This window comes from Siniperca chuatsi, linkage group LG3 (genome assembly GCF_020085105.1).
Source record: "Siniperca chuatsi isolate FFG_IHB_CAS linkage group LG3, ASM2008510v1, whole genome shotgun sequence".
Lineage (NCBI taxonomy): Eukaryota > Metazoa > Chordata > Actinopteri > Centrarchiformes > Sinipercidae > Siniperca > Siniperca chuatsi.
Window position 1 is genome coordinate 21679092 of NC_058044.1, and position 23114 is coordinate 21702205.

At 39.5% G+C, this 23114-nt stretch overlaps 1 protein-coding gene across 2 annotated transcripts in view; it reads left to right on the plus strand.

The window, feature by feature from the left end:
• LOC122873506 (zeta-sarcoglycan) overlaps positions 1-22829 on the plus strand; it is a 338906-nt gene extending 316077 nt beyond the window's left edge. For both annotated transcript variants that reach the window (XM_044190277.1, XM_044190278.1), the window contains 2 exons: positions 2183-2306; positions 20038-22829. In XM_044190277.1, the coding sequence (XP_044046212.1) occupies positions 2183-2306; positions 20038-20244 (331 nt within the window). In that variant the 3' untranslated portion in view covers positions 20245-22829. The remainder of the gene's footprint in view (positions 1-2182; positions 2307-20037) is intronic.
• The last annotated feature ends 285 nt before the right edge of the window (positions 22830-23114 follow it).

Consider the following 23114-nt stretch of genomic DNA (forward strand, 5'->3'; position numbering starts at 1 on the left):
TTTTACATGCTAGTAAAAGCCTGATTAAACTGTAGGAAGCATTATTGAAACACTGACAGTTTCTTCTAATGTAGCTTTCCATTAACAAAGTACACAGCACATTTAGTCTGATACTGACTCATAAACTCCCATTTTCATTAAAATAAGAGTAACAAATTAGCAGGTTGAGATGACTCTGATGCAAACCACCCTGCTTCTAGCATTTTCTTCAATCAAGCGGTATTATAATGACACTCGTGATCTGCTCTACTTAAGCCTATTGAAACTTAGTGAAGGAAAAGTCTAAAATCCAATGAATCTGCATTTGAAATTAATGGAATTAACTCAGCCAATTAGTTGATGTTTTTATTGAGTCTAAAAAGAATTATTTTATAGCGCAACACTAAATGACTTCTCAAGGTGAACCATTTTTGCTGTAGAGTAAAGCAACCAACTAATAAAGCGTAAACACCCTGAAAATAAAAACAGCAGAAATGGAGCAATTTTGAAACAGAAATATCTTTTAAAGTGCATGTTCATTACTCTGGTGCATCCAAACATCGAAAACCACTGCCAAGGGAGCTCTTCTCTGTCTGCTAATGTTCAGTTCTTCAGATTGAAACCCTGAAATGTAGAATTTTTCCTAACCAAAGGGCCTGTGAGGAGAATATACATTTTCTCCATCCTGGGGATTCTAGTGAAGGGTAAGACATTAACAGCGGAAGCTTGGTACGATTACTGCCACCAAAGTGCCTTTGGCCAAGGCACTGATGCTTGTTTATGCCTGTCTGTTGTTTGGCCACAGACTGGACGCACGTCATAAGTTCAGTTAATCTACCCTTTGCTGCTTGAATGCTTTATCCTTTCAACCTCTCAGTAGGGATAGGGAAACCAACCTTCTGATGTGCCCTTGAGCAAAGCTTGTCTGGAAAAGTGCCCTTATAGCAAAACATTTTTTCTTACTTGATCTTTGTTGTGTGTGCTGTTTAATTTGTTATACTCCCACTTCATAAATTGTAATTCTGCCTGCTTTGCCGAAAGCACTCTTTATTTAATTTCACTTGCCAACATGCCCTTGAGCGAAGCACTGTGCTTATCTAACACCACCAAGCTGTTTAATCATCTCATATTGTTTTCAACTTTGAGTTACAGACTTAGCAACTGACCCTTCACGCTCCAAGGGGAGTGATGCCAACCATGGCCAGAGCACTTTGTTGCAGAGCAGTATAACAATTCGTCATTCTTCATATTCATTCTCGTAGGTTTTCAAAAGACAAAGGAAAAATTCTCGAAAAAAGTGGCCATGTATTTGGTCACTCAACATGCATCCATTCTCTGGCTAGACAGGAAGTTAGTGGAGTGAAGCGCTGTATGTGTTGGTACATCTCTGCTGATGTATAAAGATATATTAAACATCTGAGCCAGACACAAGGTTTTAAATGCTATTCAGGTCATCTAAAATACTTTGAAATGTTTTGTGCAAAATTTGAGTGAATGTGATGTTCTTCACAAGCCCTTTTAAAATTAAATTTCAATAGTATACATTACTTACCAAAAACTTGCTTGAAAGAACCAAACCAGAAATGCACACCTTGTAACTATTCTCTACAACCATAGTGCTCTGCTGTTGCCATTACTGTTTATTTTTATAGGGACAAGTACATAGCGTGGACCGCTGCCACATACAGTACCACAGCATTTATAGCCTACACTAGTTTGCGATGCCTGTCCCTAGATTGGACAATAGTTTTCACAAATGTGCTCATCTTGAACCATCCAAATCAAACAGTAGTGAGGGCATTCAAAAAGGTACAAGGTAACAAGGGAAAAAAACACTTACTAATTCACTCTTCAGTTTCAAGTTGTGTATTCAAGAGGCAGCATGTCGTTGAATGTTTAACTTCATGTAACTCCAGGGGGTTATACTCCATGGAGGTCCTAATTCAAGACTAAACATTGAATTACCGAGTGCTGATTTTTCCTTTGTTATATTAGCTTTACCTGTACAACCACAGTCTTCTGCTGCTTTTGATTGAGCAGCTGGGGAAGTGAGAACCTTGTTCACAGTCAACTCATTATTGATCCTCTAGTAATAGTCTAATCAGGCATCAGACTAAAACCACCCTGTCTATTCACACTGTATGTCTCTGCAGGTGTGTGAATCCACTGTTCCCACAGCCTAAGGTGTGTTTATGGTTCACAGGCTGGAGTCCCCGACTCGGACCCTGACCCTGGAGGCCCCCAGAGGGGTGGAGGTCAATGCTGGAGTGGGAGACTTTACAGCGTCCTGTAGAAAAGACCTCCTCTTGCAGTCCTCAGAAGGAGAGGTGAGTGTGTTTCCATCTGTTGGTTTGTTTGTGTGTGTGTGTGATCAGTGATCAGTATGTCTTAGTATGCCTGATTATATAATTCATTTATGTGTGTATGTGAGTGTGGGTATTTTTTGTGAGAGAAATAGACACAAGAGAGAAACTGACAAAAATAGCTATGTTTATGTATAAATACAAAGGACAACACAAAGTAGCAAAACCGGTGTGTGTGTGTGTGTGTGTGTGTGTGTGTCTTTAGACTCTGTGGCACTCTATAGTGTTGGGCCCGCTTCATTAAAGTACCTTATTAGGCTAATGAGCGTCATCAATCCAGGCGACCTTGTCCTCCTTTTCTCCCCTCCTCCTCTCATCCCTCCTTTCTTCCCCACTTCTATTTGGGAGAAGTGACTTCATTAAAGCTGGTTTGATGAGGTTCCCTGTCAGTTGCTGCTGCTCTGTGTGTGTTTTTGTATGCGTGTGTATCATTGTTAGCCTGCTATCTCACTGTCAAGCTCTTTGCATAGCAGCCTGCCACGTTGCGTGAGCACCGAAGCAGACTTAGTCATTATCTGTGTGTGTGTGTGTGGGTGTGTGTGTGTGTGTGGGTGTGTGTGCGTGCGTGCGTGCGTGCGTGCGTGCGTGCGTGCGTGCGTGCGTGCGTGCGTGCGTGTGTGTGCATCAGTCTGCCATGTTGCATGTCCGCTGGAGCATAGTGTGTCATTAACTCAGTAATTAACAGAAGAATGGCCCCCTCTCGTTTGTCACACTCACTGTCATTGTCAGTCACACACACACACACACACACACACACACACACACATTGTCTTCTATCACAAATACACACATTCTCTTCCACAGCCCCACATGCACACACAAACACTTGCACACAAACACTTGCACACCGGCACACACACAGATAAATAACAGAAGTCTCTGAAAACAACAGTAAAAGTTTGATGCTCCTCTTTTAAACTAAATTTCCATGTCCTCTCCTTTGTCTGCAAACATTGCAAGGTGTGTATGTCTAGACAAATATTACATGACTACTATATACTATACTGACTATAAATCAGGCCTTGAAAGGGTATGGAAATGTCTTCCTAAAAAAAAAGTAGTTTTTATTGGGCTCAATTTCAACTAATGTTTAATGAAACAATAGAAGTGAAATGTTATAAAGGAGTAAAAAGTATCCTAGTTTGAATTGCACAATTGTATTCAAAGAAAACTCTTGGTTACTCTGCCTTTATTATGCTTTTTAATGCATATTATTAAATATCTAACTAGATATAGATTTATGTCAAAACTTGCAAAGTACAGTAGCAACACCATAAAATCAGACACCAAAAATACGTCAGGATTGATAGATTTTTAACTATGCTACAATGGATCAGTCAAAATATTTTAGTGTTAGCAAACCTTAGTCTCATATGCCTTTTAAAGCCTTATGTAGATGATATTTACTATTACCTTAATATCTGATGCAGAACCTTCTTAGCAGGTAAGTAAAAACAAAATGAGTGACGACTGAAACAGTAAAAAGATCCATCTATAGCCATGAAGAACTCCAGAACCTTGAAGTTGTGTTTTATGAACTGGATGATATCCACAATATCAAGGTTTTTACAGCAAAACAATTTCTTATCCCGTAAAATACTTTTGAGGGATGTCAAAGACAGCCAAAAGGTCTAAGGATGTCATATCTCAGACCAAAATCAAAATATAACTGCAGTCTATCAAAGACTGGCAATGGGGCAGTGACAAAGAGAATAAAACTATTAATTTGAGAGAGCAATTTTGAGGGGACAAATTGCTGAAAAAATAAGTATTTAAGCAAACAACTTAGTAATTTCAGAGAATGATGTGTAATTTTGTGTCTAACTGCTGGCCAGTTTGGCCCTTTCTCAATAGTTTTCCATGTGGTTGCGTAGGCTTCCTCCAGGTACCCTGGTATCTTCACACATGCATGTACGTGTGAATGTGACTGTTTGCTTGTTGATATGTTATCCATGTGATAGACTGGTGACCTGCCTCAAATCTAGTGCATGCTGGGATAGACTCCTGCTCAATGTAACCAAGAACAAGATAAACTGTCTAGAAAACGAATACATGGATGAATTTATAATTTAAAAGTACAAATTTCTTATTTTCCCCCCATGATGCCTACAGGCTCTGGGGTAACCATAGCGGGATTACTGTAGTTTGATAGGAGGTTAAGGAGAGTCTAGAAGTACTGAAATCCCAAGGCTAGTCTTGGTTCCAGTAAATGGTAAATGTGTACTGTCTTCCAGTTTTGGGTGCAGATAGTTACGTGAGTGTGCAGGTCTGATGGCAATTGTTTTCATCCTGTTCTTTTGGTCTATGTCATGCACTTCCCTGATGGAGGGCAGATATCCAGTCACCTGCTCAGCAGTGCACATGACATGTTAAACTGTGTCGCTGAGCCAAACACAGTGGGTGCCATTGCCAGAGAGAGACTGAGGCTGTTGTAATAATTTATGTTGTTGGTGTACCCACGGTACCCTTCTTACATTGGGTCGTTTGTGTGTATCATATTGTTATGGCTGTATAATTTTGCAGTTAAATTGAATGTAAAGGAAAAAAATAATTTTGCCTCTTATTTAAACTTCCCCTCTACCCCTTACCATGTTCCTCCTTCTCTCACATTTCCCTACTACCACTCTTCTTTTCTCTGTCCTATCGTGCTCCCTTGTTCCCCTATCTTCTACTTTCTTCCCTGACTTGTCTCACTCCTCACATTTCTTGCCATTCTTCTTTCTATTCTTCTCTTGTGTTTTTTGTTTTTTTAACTTTCTTCTTCTCATCCTCCTCCCCCCCTCCTCTCCTTCTCAACCCCTCAGTCCTTCATCTCTAACTAACCCAGCCTATCTAATTAACTTTCCACTGCCAGGGTTATACATCACTGTGGCTGTCACTTCCCAGGGAAAGGGGAGGGGAGGGAGGATTATGATTTTTACCTCTTTTCTGTCATTTTTCTTTCTCTCTTCTCTCTTCTCTTCTTTCCCCCCCGTCATCCCAGCATAAATAGATGTCTCCCTATTGATAGTGAACAATACTATGAAGCAGGATGTAACAAGGATTGTGGTGTGGGCCTTTGGCAAGGCTTGATACCATGAAAGGCTTGAGAAAATGGACCAACCTTGTCACCCTTTAATAAGGCACCCGCTTGCCAGACATACAGAAAAAGCACAGCTTTATAAATGCCACACGAAGCCTTATCAGCATGTGTAAAAAAAACAAAAAAAAAGGTTTATTCTCTCTATTTAATAATCCCTCAGGCTCTCCAGTACCCAACAAAATACCATCTGAAATCCAAACAGAGTCCTTAACAGAACAGTCTGTTTTTTGTAGAATTGCACATTATTTCCTACTAACCTAGGTAGCACAACTCATGGACGTGTTTGTTTATGTCTCTGCAACCAGATTAGCCAAGAATAGCTCAGTAAAGAGATGCCTGTGGAATGATTTGCAATTTTACCAAGATAGGGAAATGTACACTTAATGAATAATAGATTGTCTTACCAAAGACTTACACACTGTATCTATTTAAGTCACTAATTTCATGTTAAAAAAAATAAATTAGATTAACATCCACTCCACTTGCTGTTTTGAAGCAGCCACAGTTTCAAATTAAAATCTTTTCTATAAAACTATGAAATTGTCTTATTTTGGGTAAGTGGGAAGAAAGTACATTTACATCAACAAAAATTATATTTTTAAAGCAGAGCACAATACTCAAAGGTGACCCTGACCTCTGACCTCCCTGTTGATAAGAGCAAAAGAAATGTGTTTCCCTGCAGGGTCAACTAAAGATGAATAGACAGGCTGGCACACAGAATGACATACTGTATCTATGTTTGACACATTCCAAAAATGAGCGAAATACAATCAAACTGTCAAATTCAATTAAGAGTTGATGTGATTCTGTGTCCTAAAGAGCAAAGAATGAGAGCTCTGTCAAGTTGCACCAACCAATAAAAACCAAGCCTTAGAATAAATGTACTTGGTACCACTTTATATGATTTAAATTTAGAAAACTTTCTAAGTTTTCAAAATGTAGTTATTAATCATTGCCAGTTGGTGACCCCTCTGTTCAAAATCTTTTGCTTTAATGAGCCTTTTTAACAAAAACATGCAATTCAACCAGAACCTCTTCTTTTACACTTTAAAGGTCACATTGTTCAAATTCACAAGTCTGTCAGTTTGTCAATAGATAAAAATATACAATATCTGATGTCATAGTGTTATATTTGCATTGCAAAATAATTTGGTTCTCACCTTTTTCATAACCATATCTGACCACAGGAGGGAAACACACTCTTGTAACACACTTTCCTCTTTCACTTGCAAAAAGACACCCTCAAATATGACAAACACATTTACTTTTATATTTCATGCTAGTTATTTATTCCCCTGTAACCATTCTTATTCATATGCTTATTCATGGGTATATAGCTGAATTCTAAAATACCAAAAAGATGTTGTGACCACACAAAGAACAGATACAGGTAAAACTATTTGCGCATTATGATTCTGCATGTAATTTTGCACTTTGGGTACAGATCATTATCTTGACAATTGTTCCCTTTTATCTGTAAAATATACAATTCAGCCATTTGAAAAGCAGATTTTCCTGAGGGGACATCTTTAAAGATACTGTATGGAGACTGGAAGGCAAAGACAGTCAGACAGCTAAAGAGACAGACAGATATAAGCAGACTTGAAAAGACAGGAGGAGAAGCAACCTGAAGGGCAGACAAATCAGTTCAACAAATAGAACCTGGCATACTGGCAGATGAGTACCCACTACAGCCAGATAAACTGTAGAACATCACTGCAACTATTTTATTAAGTTTCTACTATTTTTTCTCCCATATGTCTACATGCCCTAGCCCTGTGCTTGCTCTTCTCTAGAGATCACACTATAACCGTAAACCTTTTTATTACAGTAGTGACCAATGATGCAATGTCTAGCACAGTCTCCTCATCAGGCAATCCATTTTATATGAGGACATGTGTTATCCTTAGGCTTAGACTCACACATTTGATTGCTGACGTGGTGACAGATTCAACTCCACAGCATTTTTTGTGACATTTATGAAAATTATTCTAATAATCTGTGACATTTTCAAATACATTTTTACATATCATTTTGATACCCCCTCACTGCTTGATGTAATGCATCATTGATTCATTACAGACAAGGAAGTTAAAGGAAGCTTTTGCATTTCATATCCCCTCCTGCAGCTATCCCCTCTGTTAACCCCATCCAGCTCAGCGTGCCCCTTGTAAACATAAAGATTTGTCTAGACTATAATCTGAAAAGCTAGGGAAATGAACCCACAGTATTCTCATTGTTCAGACCTGCAACAAAATGAAATCTGTTTAACAGACAAAGTTCTGTTATTGTCAAATTTCACGCTGTTGAAATTGTTGAATAACAAACTTTATAGCTGGTTATGGTATAAAAGTATTGATACTCTTACTTTTATTAATAACTGACTCTGGGGATTGTACAATTTTGGTACTTTTAGATCTAAGCACAACATTTGATACCATGGATCATGGCATCCCCATCTCTCGGCTGAAGCAATGTGTTGGTATTAAAGAAACTGCCCTTAAATGGTTTGAATTGTATTTAACTGACAGAAGCTTCTCAGTTAAATTGGGTGAGCTTTCATCCTCATTAACTCTCCCCAGCTGAGGGGTTCCCCAGGGTTCCATCCGTGCTCCAGTCCTCTTTTCCCTTTACATGGTTCCTTTGGGTTCTATCTTTAAAAAATACGGTATCTCATTCCACTGTTACGCAGACAACTCACAGATTTATCTACCACTGAAATGTAACACCACTACCCCCCTTAAGTTTTTAATGGATTGCCTGAATGATGTTAAAACCTGGATGTCAAATCTAAATGAACAGAAAAAGGAAATTGTAATGTTTGGAAGTTCTGACCTCCTCACCACCCAAAATACATGGGGATCATTGACCTTGAGAAGGTGATTCATGCCTTAATCTCATCTCGGCTTGACTACTGCAATAGTCTTTACTCAGGTGTCAGCCAGTGTCTGCTTTCTGCCCGGCTCTTAACAAGCACACTTAAGCGCGTTCACATCACGGCCATTTTGGCCTCTCTGCTTTGGCTTCCAGTTCGTTTTAGAATTGATTTTAAGATCTTATTGTTTAAGTCATTAAATGGGTTGGCATCTCCTTACCTTGCTGATCTTTTATCTTTGCACACTCCCACGAGATCACTGAGGTCTGCTGACCAGACGCTTCTGGTTGTACCAAGGTCCAGATTAAAGCACAGGGGAGATTGGGCCTTTGCTATCGCTGCTCCTAAATTATGGAACAGCCTACCCCTTCAAGTCAGGACCTCACCTACAGTGGACACTTTTAAAAACTTATTTGAAAACCCATTTTTATTCTTTGGCTTTTAAATCAGACTCAGTTTTGACATTTTGGATTCTATTTGAGTGTGTAATTTTTTGTTTTTTGTCTTTTTTCTATATATTCTCTATTTATTTTGTGTTTTAAATATATTTAATTTTATTGTGTTATTGTTTCATATATTTTGTCCCAGCTGTTTACAGCCTCTTTTAATTTGTGCAGTACTTTGGTCAACATCTTTTGTTTTTAAACATGCTCATAAATAAATTTGACTTGACTTGACCTTCTGAGGATTTTAAAGTCCTGCCATATTCATTAATTTGACCAAAAGACACTGACAAATAAAATTCCCAGCAAGGGAAAATACAGTACTTTTTTGGCTAGTCAAACTAAAAAATTAGTATGTTGAATTGGTTGGAAAGAAACATCTTAAAATGTTGTGTTCTTCTGGCCTTTGAGTCTAAAATGCTGATCAGAATCAGAAATACTTTATTGATCCCCGAGGGGAAACTCTTTTGGTACAGTAGCTCCCTATCACGTCAGTGCACACAGGAATAGAAGTACTAAATACATTTAGAAGTACTAAATACATGTCAACAAGATTTTTTACTGAGAGTATTTTTGTGGGGGGTTTTGTATTTTATACTGTTAAATCAATAGAAAGTTCAGAGACACAAACATGACAGGATGCCTATTTAGTTTAGATGTTATCTTTGCAAAGTGCAACAACTCAGCACAGCAATAAACACTTAGTAGCAAAGTGTAACTGAGATACAAAAAATAAGGAACTTGGAGATGACACAACACTGCTTACGTACTGTTGGTGTTGAACATTGGGCAGCAACAACACCACAACAACAAGCCAATGTATTTATGTGTAGTTTGTAACCAAAAAACATCTCACCCACATTCTGCAAAGAAAGTATCACCTCTCTTTCTACGCACCCAGCCTGTTTGAAAAAGTGGGGAGAAATAACTACATACAACCCTAAAAAGAACAGCTTATCCAAATAGCATTCCTTTTCATCCATTCTCATACAAGCTTTCCCCGACCGCTGACACCATCAAATGAACAGAGGAGAGCGGATGAAGGGAGGATAGAAGGAGGATCGGATGAGTAGGAGGTGGAGGAGGATGGCAGAAAATAGATGTTTCTGTCGATTTTGCAGGAGAAAATAAAGGCATGCGGGACAGCGAGGCTTAAAGCCAAATCAATGTTGTCAGCAGCTGGCACTTAAGAAGGGGCCATTAAAGTTTAAAAAGTTTGGAAAGCAGCGCTGGAATTAGGGCCAAATGGGTTAGAGGTAGGGGAGCGCTGGCTTCCATTAAAATCAAAGCCAACGAGAGCTGACAGATCCTCTCAGGATTCCTACAGTCCTTTTTATCAACTCTCTCTCTCTCTCTCTCTCTCTCTCTCCATCTCTCATTCACTCTATCATTCCTTCTTGTCCATCCATTTTCTTCTCTCCAAGTTTGTTCACTCTTTCACTGCCTCTGTACTCGTTTCTCTGTTGATTATTTTTAATTTAACTTTTCATCAATCTATCCCTTCCTCTACTCGCCTCATCATTTGCGCTTTATGCACCCACACCTCCTTTCAGCAACTTGTGTGCATCACTCATTCTCATCCTCTTTCTGTCTTTATATTTGAGAAGTTGTTTCGCCTCACTTCCCATTCATTTTAACAGACAACTCCTTAGAGAATTGACCACCTCGCAAACTGAAACATGGAACCTACATTTGCTGAAAATCAGTCATGTTTCTATCATTGCCAGTTGTCAGCCATCGAAAGTCAGAGAAATTGTTTTCAAAGATTTTGTAAGTTGGCTGATTAAAGTCATTAAAGTTAACTTTCATTCCCACTGATGGCTCAGAGTATGAGTTGGATTATAGCCTTAAAAAAGAGGATCCTTGTCATAGAGTTAGATATCAGATAGTCTCTTCCTTAATACACTTTTAGTGTCAAAAAGGCTACATATGCATTCAAGTGGAAAAGGTCCATTGCAGTGGGATACACTAGAGCACCAATTAGTGTGCAAAATGGTTACATTTTGATGTTTATTTGCTGTTTGTTGTGAAGCAGACAGCACATAAATGCTCTCCAGGGAGTGATACTACAACACACTCACCAAATACTGTCTAAATGCCCTTGAGTAAGGCACATAAGTTCCAACAGTAGTAGCTTGTGGTTTTACTGGGAAGCTCCTGCAGGTGAATATAAATCTTAGTATGTATGCAGGCCAGACATGATTCTGTCACTTTCTGATGACAGTACATGTCTGAATACTGCTTTTGAAATTTTGGTGGTGGTGGCGAAATCCACTGCTGACAGAGATAAATGCACATGTGCAGGTTTTTGGTGTAGAAGAGTCTTTAAATTATTTTTAAATATCTTGCAAAACAATGAGATCATTTTCTGTTTTCTATATTTAATCAACACAGAAGTGAAGACGATTTGTTCATTTATACTATATACAAAGCTCAGAACATGGTGCACATCACTTGCCACATCAATAGTGTTATATATAGCAGTTTTATTTTACTTGACTACTCACCCGAAGACCCAGCCTCTCTAGCTACATGTATGGCTCACCAGACAATGTCTCTGTTAATATTACTGTTTGTTCTTCGAGTGCGGGTTGTGGAGGTCCAGATATTTTCTCACCTCAGAAACAACAGAAGAAGGCATGCGATCACCTCGCGAGAGAAGAATGGATGGCATGGTAGTCCAGATGTGCCAATCAAAGCAGTGAGTTTTAATATAATGAAGCATTTCTGAGATGTTGATGCTGGAAAACAGGACAGTAGCGCATCCTTCATGGGGTTGGAAGCTGATATGTAGGTCTGTGCAGGAAAAATACAGACGACACACCAAAGTCAGCTTAATTCCTGAGTAAACAATAGCAAATAAACAATAGTAAAGCAATAGCTCTAACATACAAAGTTACACCATATAAAAAATTAACAATTCGTGTTAGCAATAGTGTGTTTGGCAAAGTGTCATCATTACCTCAAACTCTTGCCCTGCATGGCACATTTGCATCTATGTGTTCATGATGATATGCACAAAAAAAAAATTAGTTCCCCTTACTCTGCTGCTGACTGCTGCGAATTGAAATCAGGTTAACTACAGAAACTTTTACCACAGTTTTATTGTTTGTTGACACAATGCTGGGGTTTATTAAGACACTGTAGCCTGGAGGTGTTATTGGGCTGGTACACTGGGACTAGCTTTTTTTTCCCTCACTGTTTGTTGTTTTACCTGCGGGTAAGGCAGAATGGTGAGTGAATTAGAATGCTGGCAGGGGGTAACTCCCTGTCGTACACACTGATGCTTTGGAAGCCTCGCAAATATATAAACACACACGTATACGCAAAAACACACACAACATAAGCACTCAAAAATTAACACATTAAAACAAATAGACTCACCTCCTTACACACTGAATATATACACATATACATACTGGCATCCAGCCACATGAGCCCACATACCAACATAAACACCTAAAAATGCGCAGACACATGAAAACATGCATATGTATGTATATGCACAGATGTACACACACACACACAGTGCACTTGCAGCACCCTGCCACAGCTGTCCCCTCCTGTCTCAGTCTCTAGAGCCTCTCTGTTTACTTCCAAAACTTGTTTTCATCATCCAACTCCACTCTTTCTGTATCTACGTGTGAGTGTATGTGTTTATACGAGAGAGATAACAGATTAACAGATACCTGCCAATAGCTGGGAGGAGGGGATGTTTTTCAAAAGGTGTGATTAACGTCAGAAAATTCATTAGCTTATACTTCTCACTGCCCGAGGCGATCGTCATAGATGCGCGCGTGTGTGTGCATGTGTGTTTGTGATTCCGTCAGTCTGATGTAACTCTGCCTCAGTCTTTCGATGTGTGTGGGAGTTTTGTCTGTTTGTCTTTCTCTCTTATTTGTGTGTCCGTTAGTCACAGCGTGTGTTTGTGTTCATGTTATTTTGCGGCTGCTTCAGTCTGTGTGTTGTTGTGTGTCTATAAGTGTGTTATTGTTACAATCTCTCTTCCTGTCTACCTGTGTGTGTTTGCGTGAATGCATTTGTCTGTGTCTGCATTTGTGTGTGTGTGTGTGTGTGTGTACGGTGAAGTAGAGATGACTGATATTGCATCATGTCCCCACTACATCTGGGTTGCTACACTCTCAGTCTCTCTCCAGCCTCTGTCATTTAGTCCATTGTCAGCTCCCATTCCAGCGTATGTCCATTCAACACGCCTAATGGTCTGTGTAATACACTCAGATAGCTTCACAGCCTCCCACCTATTTGTGTTGTTGGAGTGTGTGTGTGTGTGTGTGTTCCATGTGTGAGTGCAGGGGGAGCAAGTGAGAGAAAGAAAAGGAGAATGGGAGGCAAGGTGAGCTGGAGGCAGGCGAACACAGAGGTTGAACTGTGTGTGTTTGTGTGTGAAGAATTCTGTGTGTTTTCGAGTGTGTGTGTGTGTGTGTGTGTGTGTGTGTGTGTGTGCTGGTGAAATTGTACTATTATTGTCCTTTCACCCTCTCTCCCATCACTCCTCTTCTCCTACATCCTCTCAGTCAAAGACTTTAAAGTTGACACTTTCTTGTCCACTTTGGTTCTAGGTCAGGAGGATTTAAACTGCTGAGTTTTAACAACATTTTGATTGGACCCTACAGGACCCAAAGAAGAGTCTGATAACATGAGCAACACAGCAACCTGACTGCAGTTTCATCATGTTTAAGATTGTGATTTTCCTTTAAGAACATTATATTTTAGCTAGGAGGCAGCCACACTGACCACTCGGTTTTTCCCCACTGAGTTAGGCAGCCTCAGGTACTTTTTAAACAGTAATTGGGTCCAGGAAAACTCATGGAGACACCTAATGCAAGCTGAGAAAGTTCAATTAGAATTCATTTAACATTATATAATGCAATTTGACTGCAGCTTACAAAGGCATACAAGAGCAAGCTTTGGTTACATTGGTACACTGTTTTAACACATATTGACGCAAGACTTGGTTTTACAGTACTACGGTCATACATGTATGGTGTAGAAAAAACACATTCAAAGATGCAATAAAGTGAAAGCCTAAGCTAAAGTGCCTTTTGGGTATTTGTAGCTAATGAAATAAGGTGAAAAGTTAGATGAACATTGCTTATATTACAGCAATAATACTAAAAATGTAACTGCAGCATAAAACTTTGTGTCCTGCATTTCTGAACCTCCTTTATCCTTGATAAACCTCACCTCTCTTGTCCCCCCAGACTAGACACCCTCCTCCTCCCGGTCTCCTCCTAAACACATTCATAGACTCCTCTCTCCTCCTAAACTACTCCTGAACACACTCCCAACACTTGTTCTTCCTCTTGATCTCCCCCCAAAGACACTGTATCCCTCTTATCACCTCTGCTGTCTTTTTCCCTCCATCTCACTCCTTTCATCCGAGGAAAAGCTTGTCCTTTCATCGCTGTCTTTCCCTCCTCTCTCGCAGCTCATTCTCCTCCCACCCTCTTTCGCCTGTTCCTTAGCTGTGCCAAATCATCCATGAAAAATGTTTTGACCCTCCATAATTGCAGCTTCCTGCATGTTTCCCATCTACTTGATGCCAGAGCCACGTGCTTGCTAAACTGATGTCGGAGAAAGATGGGCTGAGACACACACACACTCATACTGTATGCACACACCCAGCCACCCACGCAGACTTGTACATTCATGCAAATGGAAGGGATACATGCACATAGAGACAAGCATATCAGACACAGGCAGACACACACATGTTCTCATTATATATGTATGCAGGGAGTGGACAACATAATATGAACACCTCTATAGCCCTGCAATGAAGTGTCTTTAGCTTCAACTCTGTGGTCATTTGTGAGGCTGAAGTTTGTAATGTTTTTATATTGTAAGGTGTTGTTATTATTTTGTACACTGCCTGTATCTTTGTAAATGTAGATGGCCACATTGTTGCATATATATGCACATTTGCACTATCAGATACAATCAATCAAACACACATACATGTGTCAAATGAAAATCATCACCAAAATAATGATTTTTAGGATTTCATTTTAAATTAAAGATTACATTTCTCTGTGTTTTGAGGGATTTTTTCCTCTGTTCTGGTTTTTACCCTTTCAAAAACCATCTGATAAAATGTATTGTCATGTAAGGCTGAAAACAAGGCTCTTTTTCTTAGAGCCTCCATAACAGCCAGTTTACTTCTTTTTAGTAAATTGTTAACAATAGTCCACTACACATGTAGACATTTCAGGTAGTTAGCACGTGCATGCTGAGGAAGGCAGAGCCAAGAACATGTGGGTAGTGGACTGCCGCTAACAATTTAATAAAAGAATAAGAAGAAAATTGCTCACCCTATATGTGAATTCAGTGGACTTTAGCTCCTGGCTGGGAGCACCATAAAGCATCTCAAGAGACTTAATGTAAGGGCAACAGTTGTTTTGCCTTTACATTTCAGAGATAAAGTAGAACACATGCAAACACATGCACAGACGCATGCAGATGCAATGCAGGTATGTCGCTGAATACGTGTAGCACTCCTTCATACCTATACACAAACACAATTATATTCACAGACACATGTCCTTACACACAGACTCACTCTTCACATGTACAGACACTCACATGCTGCTAACATCAGGCCGACCTAATACTTACAGACACTTTCATTTGGGATGAATGTCAGTGCTAATCCGACCTTAAGCCACAACAAATGACTTCCACTCCCCTTCCTCTACTTCCCTTCCATCTTTCCATCCATCCATCAACCACCTCTCCTCTACTGTCCTTATTGCCTGCTACCTAGCATCCATTCTATCGATCTCTTACTTACTCCATCCCTTCTTGTAAGCCATCATCTCTACTTACTAATTGCCTTTTCCTCTTTCCAATCTCCTAATCAGCATCCTGTCCTCCTCTACCTCCATATGTACTCTATTCTCTTCCCTCCCTCCCTCCTTTGTTCCCCTTCCCTCAGTTTGTTGCTGTGATGTTTCCAATGTTATGGAAGAGAAACCAGTAATTTCATTGGCATTTGCTTTCATAAACATCCACCCATCTCTCCTCATGCTTCCATCCCATTGCCATGCCCAAGTTCATTTTAGGTTTTCGTTGCTATGGCAAGCAGGTTATTGGAATTAGATTTGAGTTATGTTGCCAACCGTGACTGAGTCCTTTGCTCTGTAAGGCTATAACTGAGCCCTGGCAGCTTTTATTGGGGAGCCAAAGGGAAGATGACAGGTGTGCACCAGGGACCTGTTAAAGGCATACCTTGACATTTAGAGATGTAGTGTGGTATTTTCCTTTGCCCAGCACCCGGGGGGAGAAGTGCACATATTCGTTTTTCACTACCTCTTAAAGTGTCTTGTTGTCAATGTTACTATGTCTTATTAAAACCAATGGACATGGTGGGCTAATGAGATAGCTGTACACAGTTGCTTCAAAGAGGCTCGCTATGCTGCCTCTTTTGTTTGGGTAATTTTTTTAATAACTGCAGAACTAAAACAAAACCTTCTTGTGTCTAACTCGTGTGTGGAAACAGGACTATTATGAAAATAATGCACAAGTAGGCAGCTTTTTTATATCTAGAGTAACATGAGCTCTGTGGCATTTAAACTCCAGAATCATTCTAATATTCCTACATGGACTAAAGGATTACCTTAACTTCTTTTGTTGTCTCGGAGGAATCATTCATTTGTAGGGTCAAAGCTATGGCCAACAAATGTATGCCTTTAATAAGCTTAAAGGAAAATTCTAGTATTTTTCACATTTCTCTTTTGTAATTGTTGCCGAACAACTATTGGTCATGGTAACTTTGCACCTACCACCTCTGCTGTTGAGATTTGGGAAATGTGGACTCCAACAAAACAGCTTAAATTAGGTAAAGTAGTGTGTGCCTCCTAGAGCTTTACAAATAAACCATCATTTTGTGTAAATAATTTCATCCATAAAGCTGAAAACACATCAGTAGTTTTGCCAGTCCAGTAGTTAAAAATACTGTAAAATTCACCAAAATGATCAAGAAATTAGGTGATAGTAATTTTGTTTTGTTTTTTACTGCTAGGGCTATTGTGTTTACCATCAACAAATATTAGGTAATGTGCCTTTAAGACAACATGTGTTTTGAATTGGATTTATTTCCCTAGGGGATGTTGAGTGATTTCAATACTGCATGCTCTGCTGGGTGACGTTAATCCCATCCAGGGAGGGTATGTCAAAACATAGGATTAACACCTGCTGTCACCCCCCATGTCAACCTTCTCAGTATTAATCATCATACCTTCAATCTACAGGGTAAGATAAGTGTGGATTGGATCTTTTTCTGATCATCAAAACTATACCAGTTGATTTCCATCAATCTCCCAATTAATTAATGGACTAAATGTCTCATTATTAATATATTTAAAACACCAAAATCCCTTTAGGTAGGAGAATGGCAAGTTATAATACAGGAGACCTTGTAGAGTTTGGGTGTTTCACAGAGTGAAGACCTCTGGGCTATTAGGGATGAAACCATCTTTAAGGTTACCTCAGTCTATAACTGCTCTGGTTACCTGCCTATCTATCTCCAGGTTAATGGCTAATGAATGTACTGCTTTTAGCTGCACATATATTTAAAGGCAACATAAGCATACCTCTGCTCTGCTCCATCATGCAGAGAAAGAGAAAGCGTGTGTGTGTGTGTGTGTGTGTGTGTGTGTGTGTGTGTGTACTGTATGTGTGGATGTTGTTTATGCAGATCGAGATGTGCCCCATCAGCCAATGTGAAATCATTAGTTATACTAATTGGTTCCTCGCTGTTGGGGTATCTGAATCCCATATTCCTCTCCTCTCCTTTTTTCTTACGTTCATCTTATCTCCCTCTCTTTATGTCCCCCATCCTCTTCCAACCACTTCTGATTTGACATTTTCTCTCTGTCATCCTTCTCTCATCCTTTCATCTGAGTCCCTCTCATTCCTCTCTCTTTTCTTCTCGTTTCCTCTTTCTTTTTGCACTCATAGCTATTTTCCACACACTTTATCACTTCCCCTCTGCTCATTTTTAAAATGAAGAACATGAATAATGGGGATACAGATGTCTATGATTATTGTCCAGCCTTGGGGTGTGTGTGAGAGAGAGGGAAAGCAAGAAAGCAGTGCTTTCTTGAACATTGAAGAGTAAATACATTAGCAGGCGAAGCAGTCAATAGAAACCAAGATTGTGTAATGATTCTCATTCGAAACTCAGCTTGTATCAATCTGAAGCTGAGAGGACTGGACTGAAAGAATGCAGGGAGAAGTAAGGGTCAGGAGGGATGAAGGACAGGGGGGATTGGGGGAAAGGAGGAGAGATGATTGGAAGTGAGAAGAAAAGAGGAGTGCAGATCTTTGAACAACCTGAAAATCACTTCTGTTTTTCAGGGTCTCTGGCCATGTCTTTCTTCATCTCTCTCTTTCATTTAGCCTTCCTTAACCCTAACCCTAGTCTATCTTTTTATTGGACAGTCTCAATGTTAAAAAGTAACTCATTGTAATTTTAGTTTGCTCTCCTTCCTCTCTGGAATGCATGTACTGTATCTGTCTCTCATATTTGTTCTCTTCTTATTCTCATCTTCCTATGACAGGGAATACTCTCCCCCGCTCTCTGTGTATTGTGTATCTGACCAGTTATGTGGTAACTAGTCTGCGTTCTGCCATTTTGGCCAGGTCTCCCTGGAGAAGGAGATAATGTATCTCAAGAGAATTCCTGGTTAAATTAAGGGAAAATTTAAAAAAGTAGTCTTTGTGTGCTTACAGTGCACACATGAGGTGCATGCCAGCTGTATTATATTTTACCTCGACTCAGACATCAGTCAGTGCTACTATGCTGGAATACTACCCACTTTAATGTGATAACAACACAAATTTAGGAATGTGTACCTTTTTAAGAACAAGATCAAATGAAATAATAAAGGTCTTAATTTTTTTTTTTTACATAGGGCCCCTATGCATAAGGCTCAGGTAAATATCACCACATTAAAGCCCTTCGGTTGACATTGCTATTTAATAGCACCTATTCCCAAACTAGTTTGCATTGAAACTGTTCTGGGGCCCCTCAAGATCTGGGACCCCAGGTCAGTTTCATGCTTTGCCCATCCCAGCAATCCAACCTTGCATCCTCCAATATGTCCTTATTGGTACAAAGTTAGGGTGAGTGTAGCTTTTTGTATCTTCTTCAGTGATTGACCTTTTGTCATTGTTTGTTAGTGCATTGTAGGTTTTTCCTCATAATAATTTAAGATAAACTTGACTGGGCACATCATCTGTTAAATCAATTGGCCACAATCAAAAAGCAAACCCCTTGACCTGCCCTTCAGCCCAGATTGATTGAAACTCCTCCAAGTGCCTTGAAGGTCTAGTTGCATTGGACAAGCCTTTCAGAAAACCTCATTGCAAGTTTTCTCCAATGTTTTGACTTCAAGTCAGTGAAAACTGCACCAAAACTGCACCAGTCCAAACACTGCAAAAATGACCAAATAGATATATGTACTTATCTATGCAGATAAACTAAAGAAGTGTCTTATATCAAGTGTTTTTATCTTGATACTTGTTTTATCTTAATATTAATAAGCTGCTTGATTTTATCTTGAGGATGATGTCTTCTTCTTGTATTTTTTCTTAAATATAACCACTTGCTTTTAGGAAATTATCCCAAAAAACTGCTTTTTAAAATTAGTTGAATGATTTCATCATCGTTTGGCAGTTCTTTACTTGTTTGGGGTAAAACATGATAATAAATATGATATTGCATTGAATTAGCTGGTGTAAATTTGGCTTGGTTTGCAGTGTGTATTTCTTCTTGCTGCATGCTCTCCCTTGTGTCTGTGTTTCCCTCTCTCTTCGTCTTCCCCTTACTCCTCTCTTACTGATTCCCTTGCTTTTCTCTTCACCTTTCTTGCCCTCTGCCTCGCTCACTCCCACTCTGCCTCTTCATCAAAAGAGACCCGTTCTAAATAGAGATTCCCTCTCTGTGTCCGTAGATCTTTCTTGTTGACAACCCCAGTCGCCAACAGAGTATAGTCATCCCCCACGGCATTGTGGTCTCTTTCTCTGTATCCACAACCCCAGTTTCTTTTCATTCTTTTCTCAAAAACATAACTTTCTCCCCTTCTGTTTTTCCTTTATTTTAGGCACCTACAGCTGTAACATCTACTTCTGTGTATCCATTTTCATGTTTTATACATGTTATTGTTTTATTGTCTTTCTTCTTTCCTTTCTTTTTGTTTGTTCTTACTTTTGTTCTTCATCCATTGCTCTCAAATCAAAGTTTTCTTAATCATCTCTCTTTTATGTCTACAGATCTTTTTAGACGCCAACACCATCAGGCTGGGCAACATTCCCCTCGGCAGTGCTGTGGACCCCCTGGAGGGGGCACCAGCAGGTACCACCTACACCAAACAAACTGTGTACGAGCTTTGTGCCTGTGCTAATGGTAAGCTGTACCTGTCCCCGGCTGAGAAAGGCTCTACCTGCCAAACCACCAGTAACTTTTGTCTCTGGAGCTGAAAGTGGGAGGTTGACAGACAGCCGGGACATATGGACTATTAGAGTTTGAAGCTAATGCTAGCCAACAGACTGAATCAACGTGGATTATGGCTTGCTGGGAAACTAATGCCAGCTACCAGACTGAATCAACATGGATTGTAGCATGGCAAGTCGTTCATGTCCGTTAACTAATCGATTTATATGGATTACAGTTTGGCAGGAAGCTAATGCTTGCTAACAGACCAAATCAACATGGACTGTGGCTTGGTATGAAGCTAATGCCAGCTAAAGGACTGAATCAACATGAACTAGAGCTTGGTGAGAAGCTATTGCCAGCTCACCGACCAAATTAATATGGATTGGTCAGTAGCTAATGCTAGTCAAGAAGGTGGATGACTTGGTGGGAAGCAAAAGCCAACAAGGTTAGCTGGTGGGTATGATGCTATGGACAGTCTCACTCTGGGACTCTCGTTGGCTGTGTTTGCCATTGTTGAATTGCTGCCATGATGGTTTCTGAAAGTCACAAGGATTACATGTGGGGGTTTCCCGAGAACAGCAAACTCCCTCACAATAAAAATGAGTTGTGTGTTCACTGTATGACCAAAATGTCCTGGAAAACATGCGCCTGCTTTTGTTAGGATATACAGATATTCTGATGGACTGTAAGCTTGCCAGCAGGGAAATGGACAAAAACTCAGTTGGCTAACAGACATCAGTGTGGACCTTGGTTTAGCCCTACAGGTAGCTAACAAGCAAATCAGACAATGGTTTAGTCTAGTGGGAAGCTAAGGCTAGCTAACGGACCAATCTATACCAGAAAGGCCTTCCCCTTCCTCCCCCTCTAGTCTTTCAACCCAAACGTTGACCTGTGACCCTTCCGCATTAATACTACACCTGATAGTGTATATGCTCTCTGACCCCACTTTCCGTAGGATATCTAATGCAAATAATTGCTTCAACCTTGCATTCACCAGCTTTTCCCCTATACATTTTCTAATTTTTCACATCTACTTTTCTTTTAGTTCTCAAATATTTTACTTGTTATATCTTGGTATCCTGTTCTTTTCCCCTTCAACATCTCTCTAATCCTTTATCTTTCCATATTTTGCTGCTGCTCTCCTTTATCTCTTTTCTATGCTCTAGTTATTTTGGTCTGTCTATACAGCTACTTGCACTGGACTGGTAAAGAAAACGTTAGTCTACCTATCCACTTTCTTCTACCGGTCTGGTTAAAAAAAAACATTGTTCCATCTGCTTTCTTCCACTGGACTGTTTTTTTTTTTTACTAGCTATCACAGCTGTACCAGATGCAGGGTTTCTCCCCCTCAGTCTGTTCCCACATCTTTCGGTTTCCGTCTCTTGAGAGTCATTATATCTGGGCATATGACGCTTTTTTTGTCAGAGACAGAAAGCAAATGGAATAAGAAAAAGAAGAGGAAAGTGAGTTAACTCTTATGTTAAATTAAGGCTCAGGTGGGTGCTATAGCAGACCAACCATTTTATAGTATGGGGCCAAACCTCAGGCAGAGGCAGCAATCGGCGACGGCCAGACCAATTTTGGTCTTGTTATGGAGTATTTTACATCTTCATCCTGTCATACTCTTTTTTCACTCTTTTTGCATGATCTTTCTGCTCTTCTTGCCCAGCCCTTGCTCTTCTCAGTCATGTCGGTTTTCTTTGTCATTGAAAGACGTTTCTGCTCGTTATTCTCACTCTCCTTTTTGATCCTTCGTTTACTGCAGTATATTTTACCTCTCATCACTCAATGCTCAGCCTCCTTGCCATTCTCTATTTTCTTTCCAGCAGTTAAATTTCTAAATTTTGTCTTATCTTGTCTTTCATCTCTTACCCATCACTCACCCAATGACATATCTTGATGTTGTCTCCACATCTTATTTGTTATTTCTTAACTCTTCAATCTTCTTTGGCCATCCCAAATTCAAATGTCAGGAAAAATGTCCCTTTGCCCTCACACTATACCCCCTTTTAAGAAACGTCAAGCAAGAAAAGTTAAGAAGGTCCAAAATATTATTTGGAGGGTTATTTTTTATATATTCTATCAGTCTCAGATGGGGGGTATCAAAGTGAATGGCCTCAAGCTGGATAAACTAGCGCCCAAGCTCTGCGATGGCTGGAAATCGTAGGAAATCAGCAAATTTGTGTGGCAGAAATCCTCCTGGAAGAAATTATGGAAGGATTTGGTTTTATGTGTATGGACTCAACTGGATTAAGGCCCTGAGGCGTATTTTCTTTTTTAAAACAAAGTGATACACAGGTGCCTTTGCTGCTGTTGGTAAAAGCACATCACAGTCTGAACGTTCACACTACCCTCAGTGGACCATCTGCAAGTGTCTCTGGAAAAACTATCTATTTATCAATCTACCTATCTATCTGTTTAGTTTTCTGTCTTTTTCCTCCCCTTCTCTCCTGGTTTTGTAGAACTCTCAGTATATCCAGCTGAAAAAAATCCAATCCTGGTTTAAAGTATAATTTTCTGATGTGTTCCCTTATGGTTTTATTCTTGATAATAAAAAAGCACAAATTATGCCATGTATATAACAATACCTATAAAATACAAAATAAAATAATATTGTTTTTAAAAAGAATCTCTGGAGTCTTTGAAAATTTGTAATTATTGGGTTTATTTTATTATTGGAGTCTATTTACATTAAACTGTATGTTCCCCAGAGAAATTAAACACTTCCATGACTATTACAACCTAAATTACTTTATATGTTACTGACAACTCCACATTATACTGACACACTGTGTCCTTAACACAGTCATAAAACGTGACGTAACATATAAATAGAAGAACATCTGAACAAATTAGACACAATCAAAGCTGTTCTTTAGATCATTATACAAGCCATTTTCCTAGTGTTTTTCTA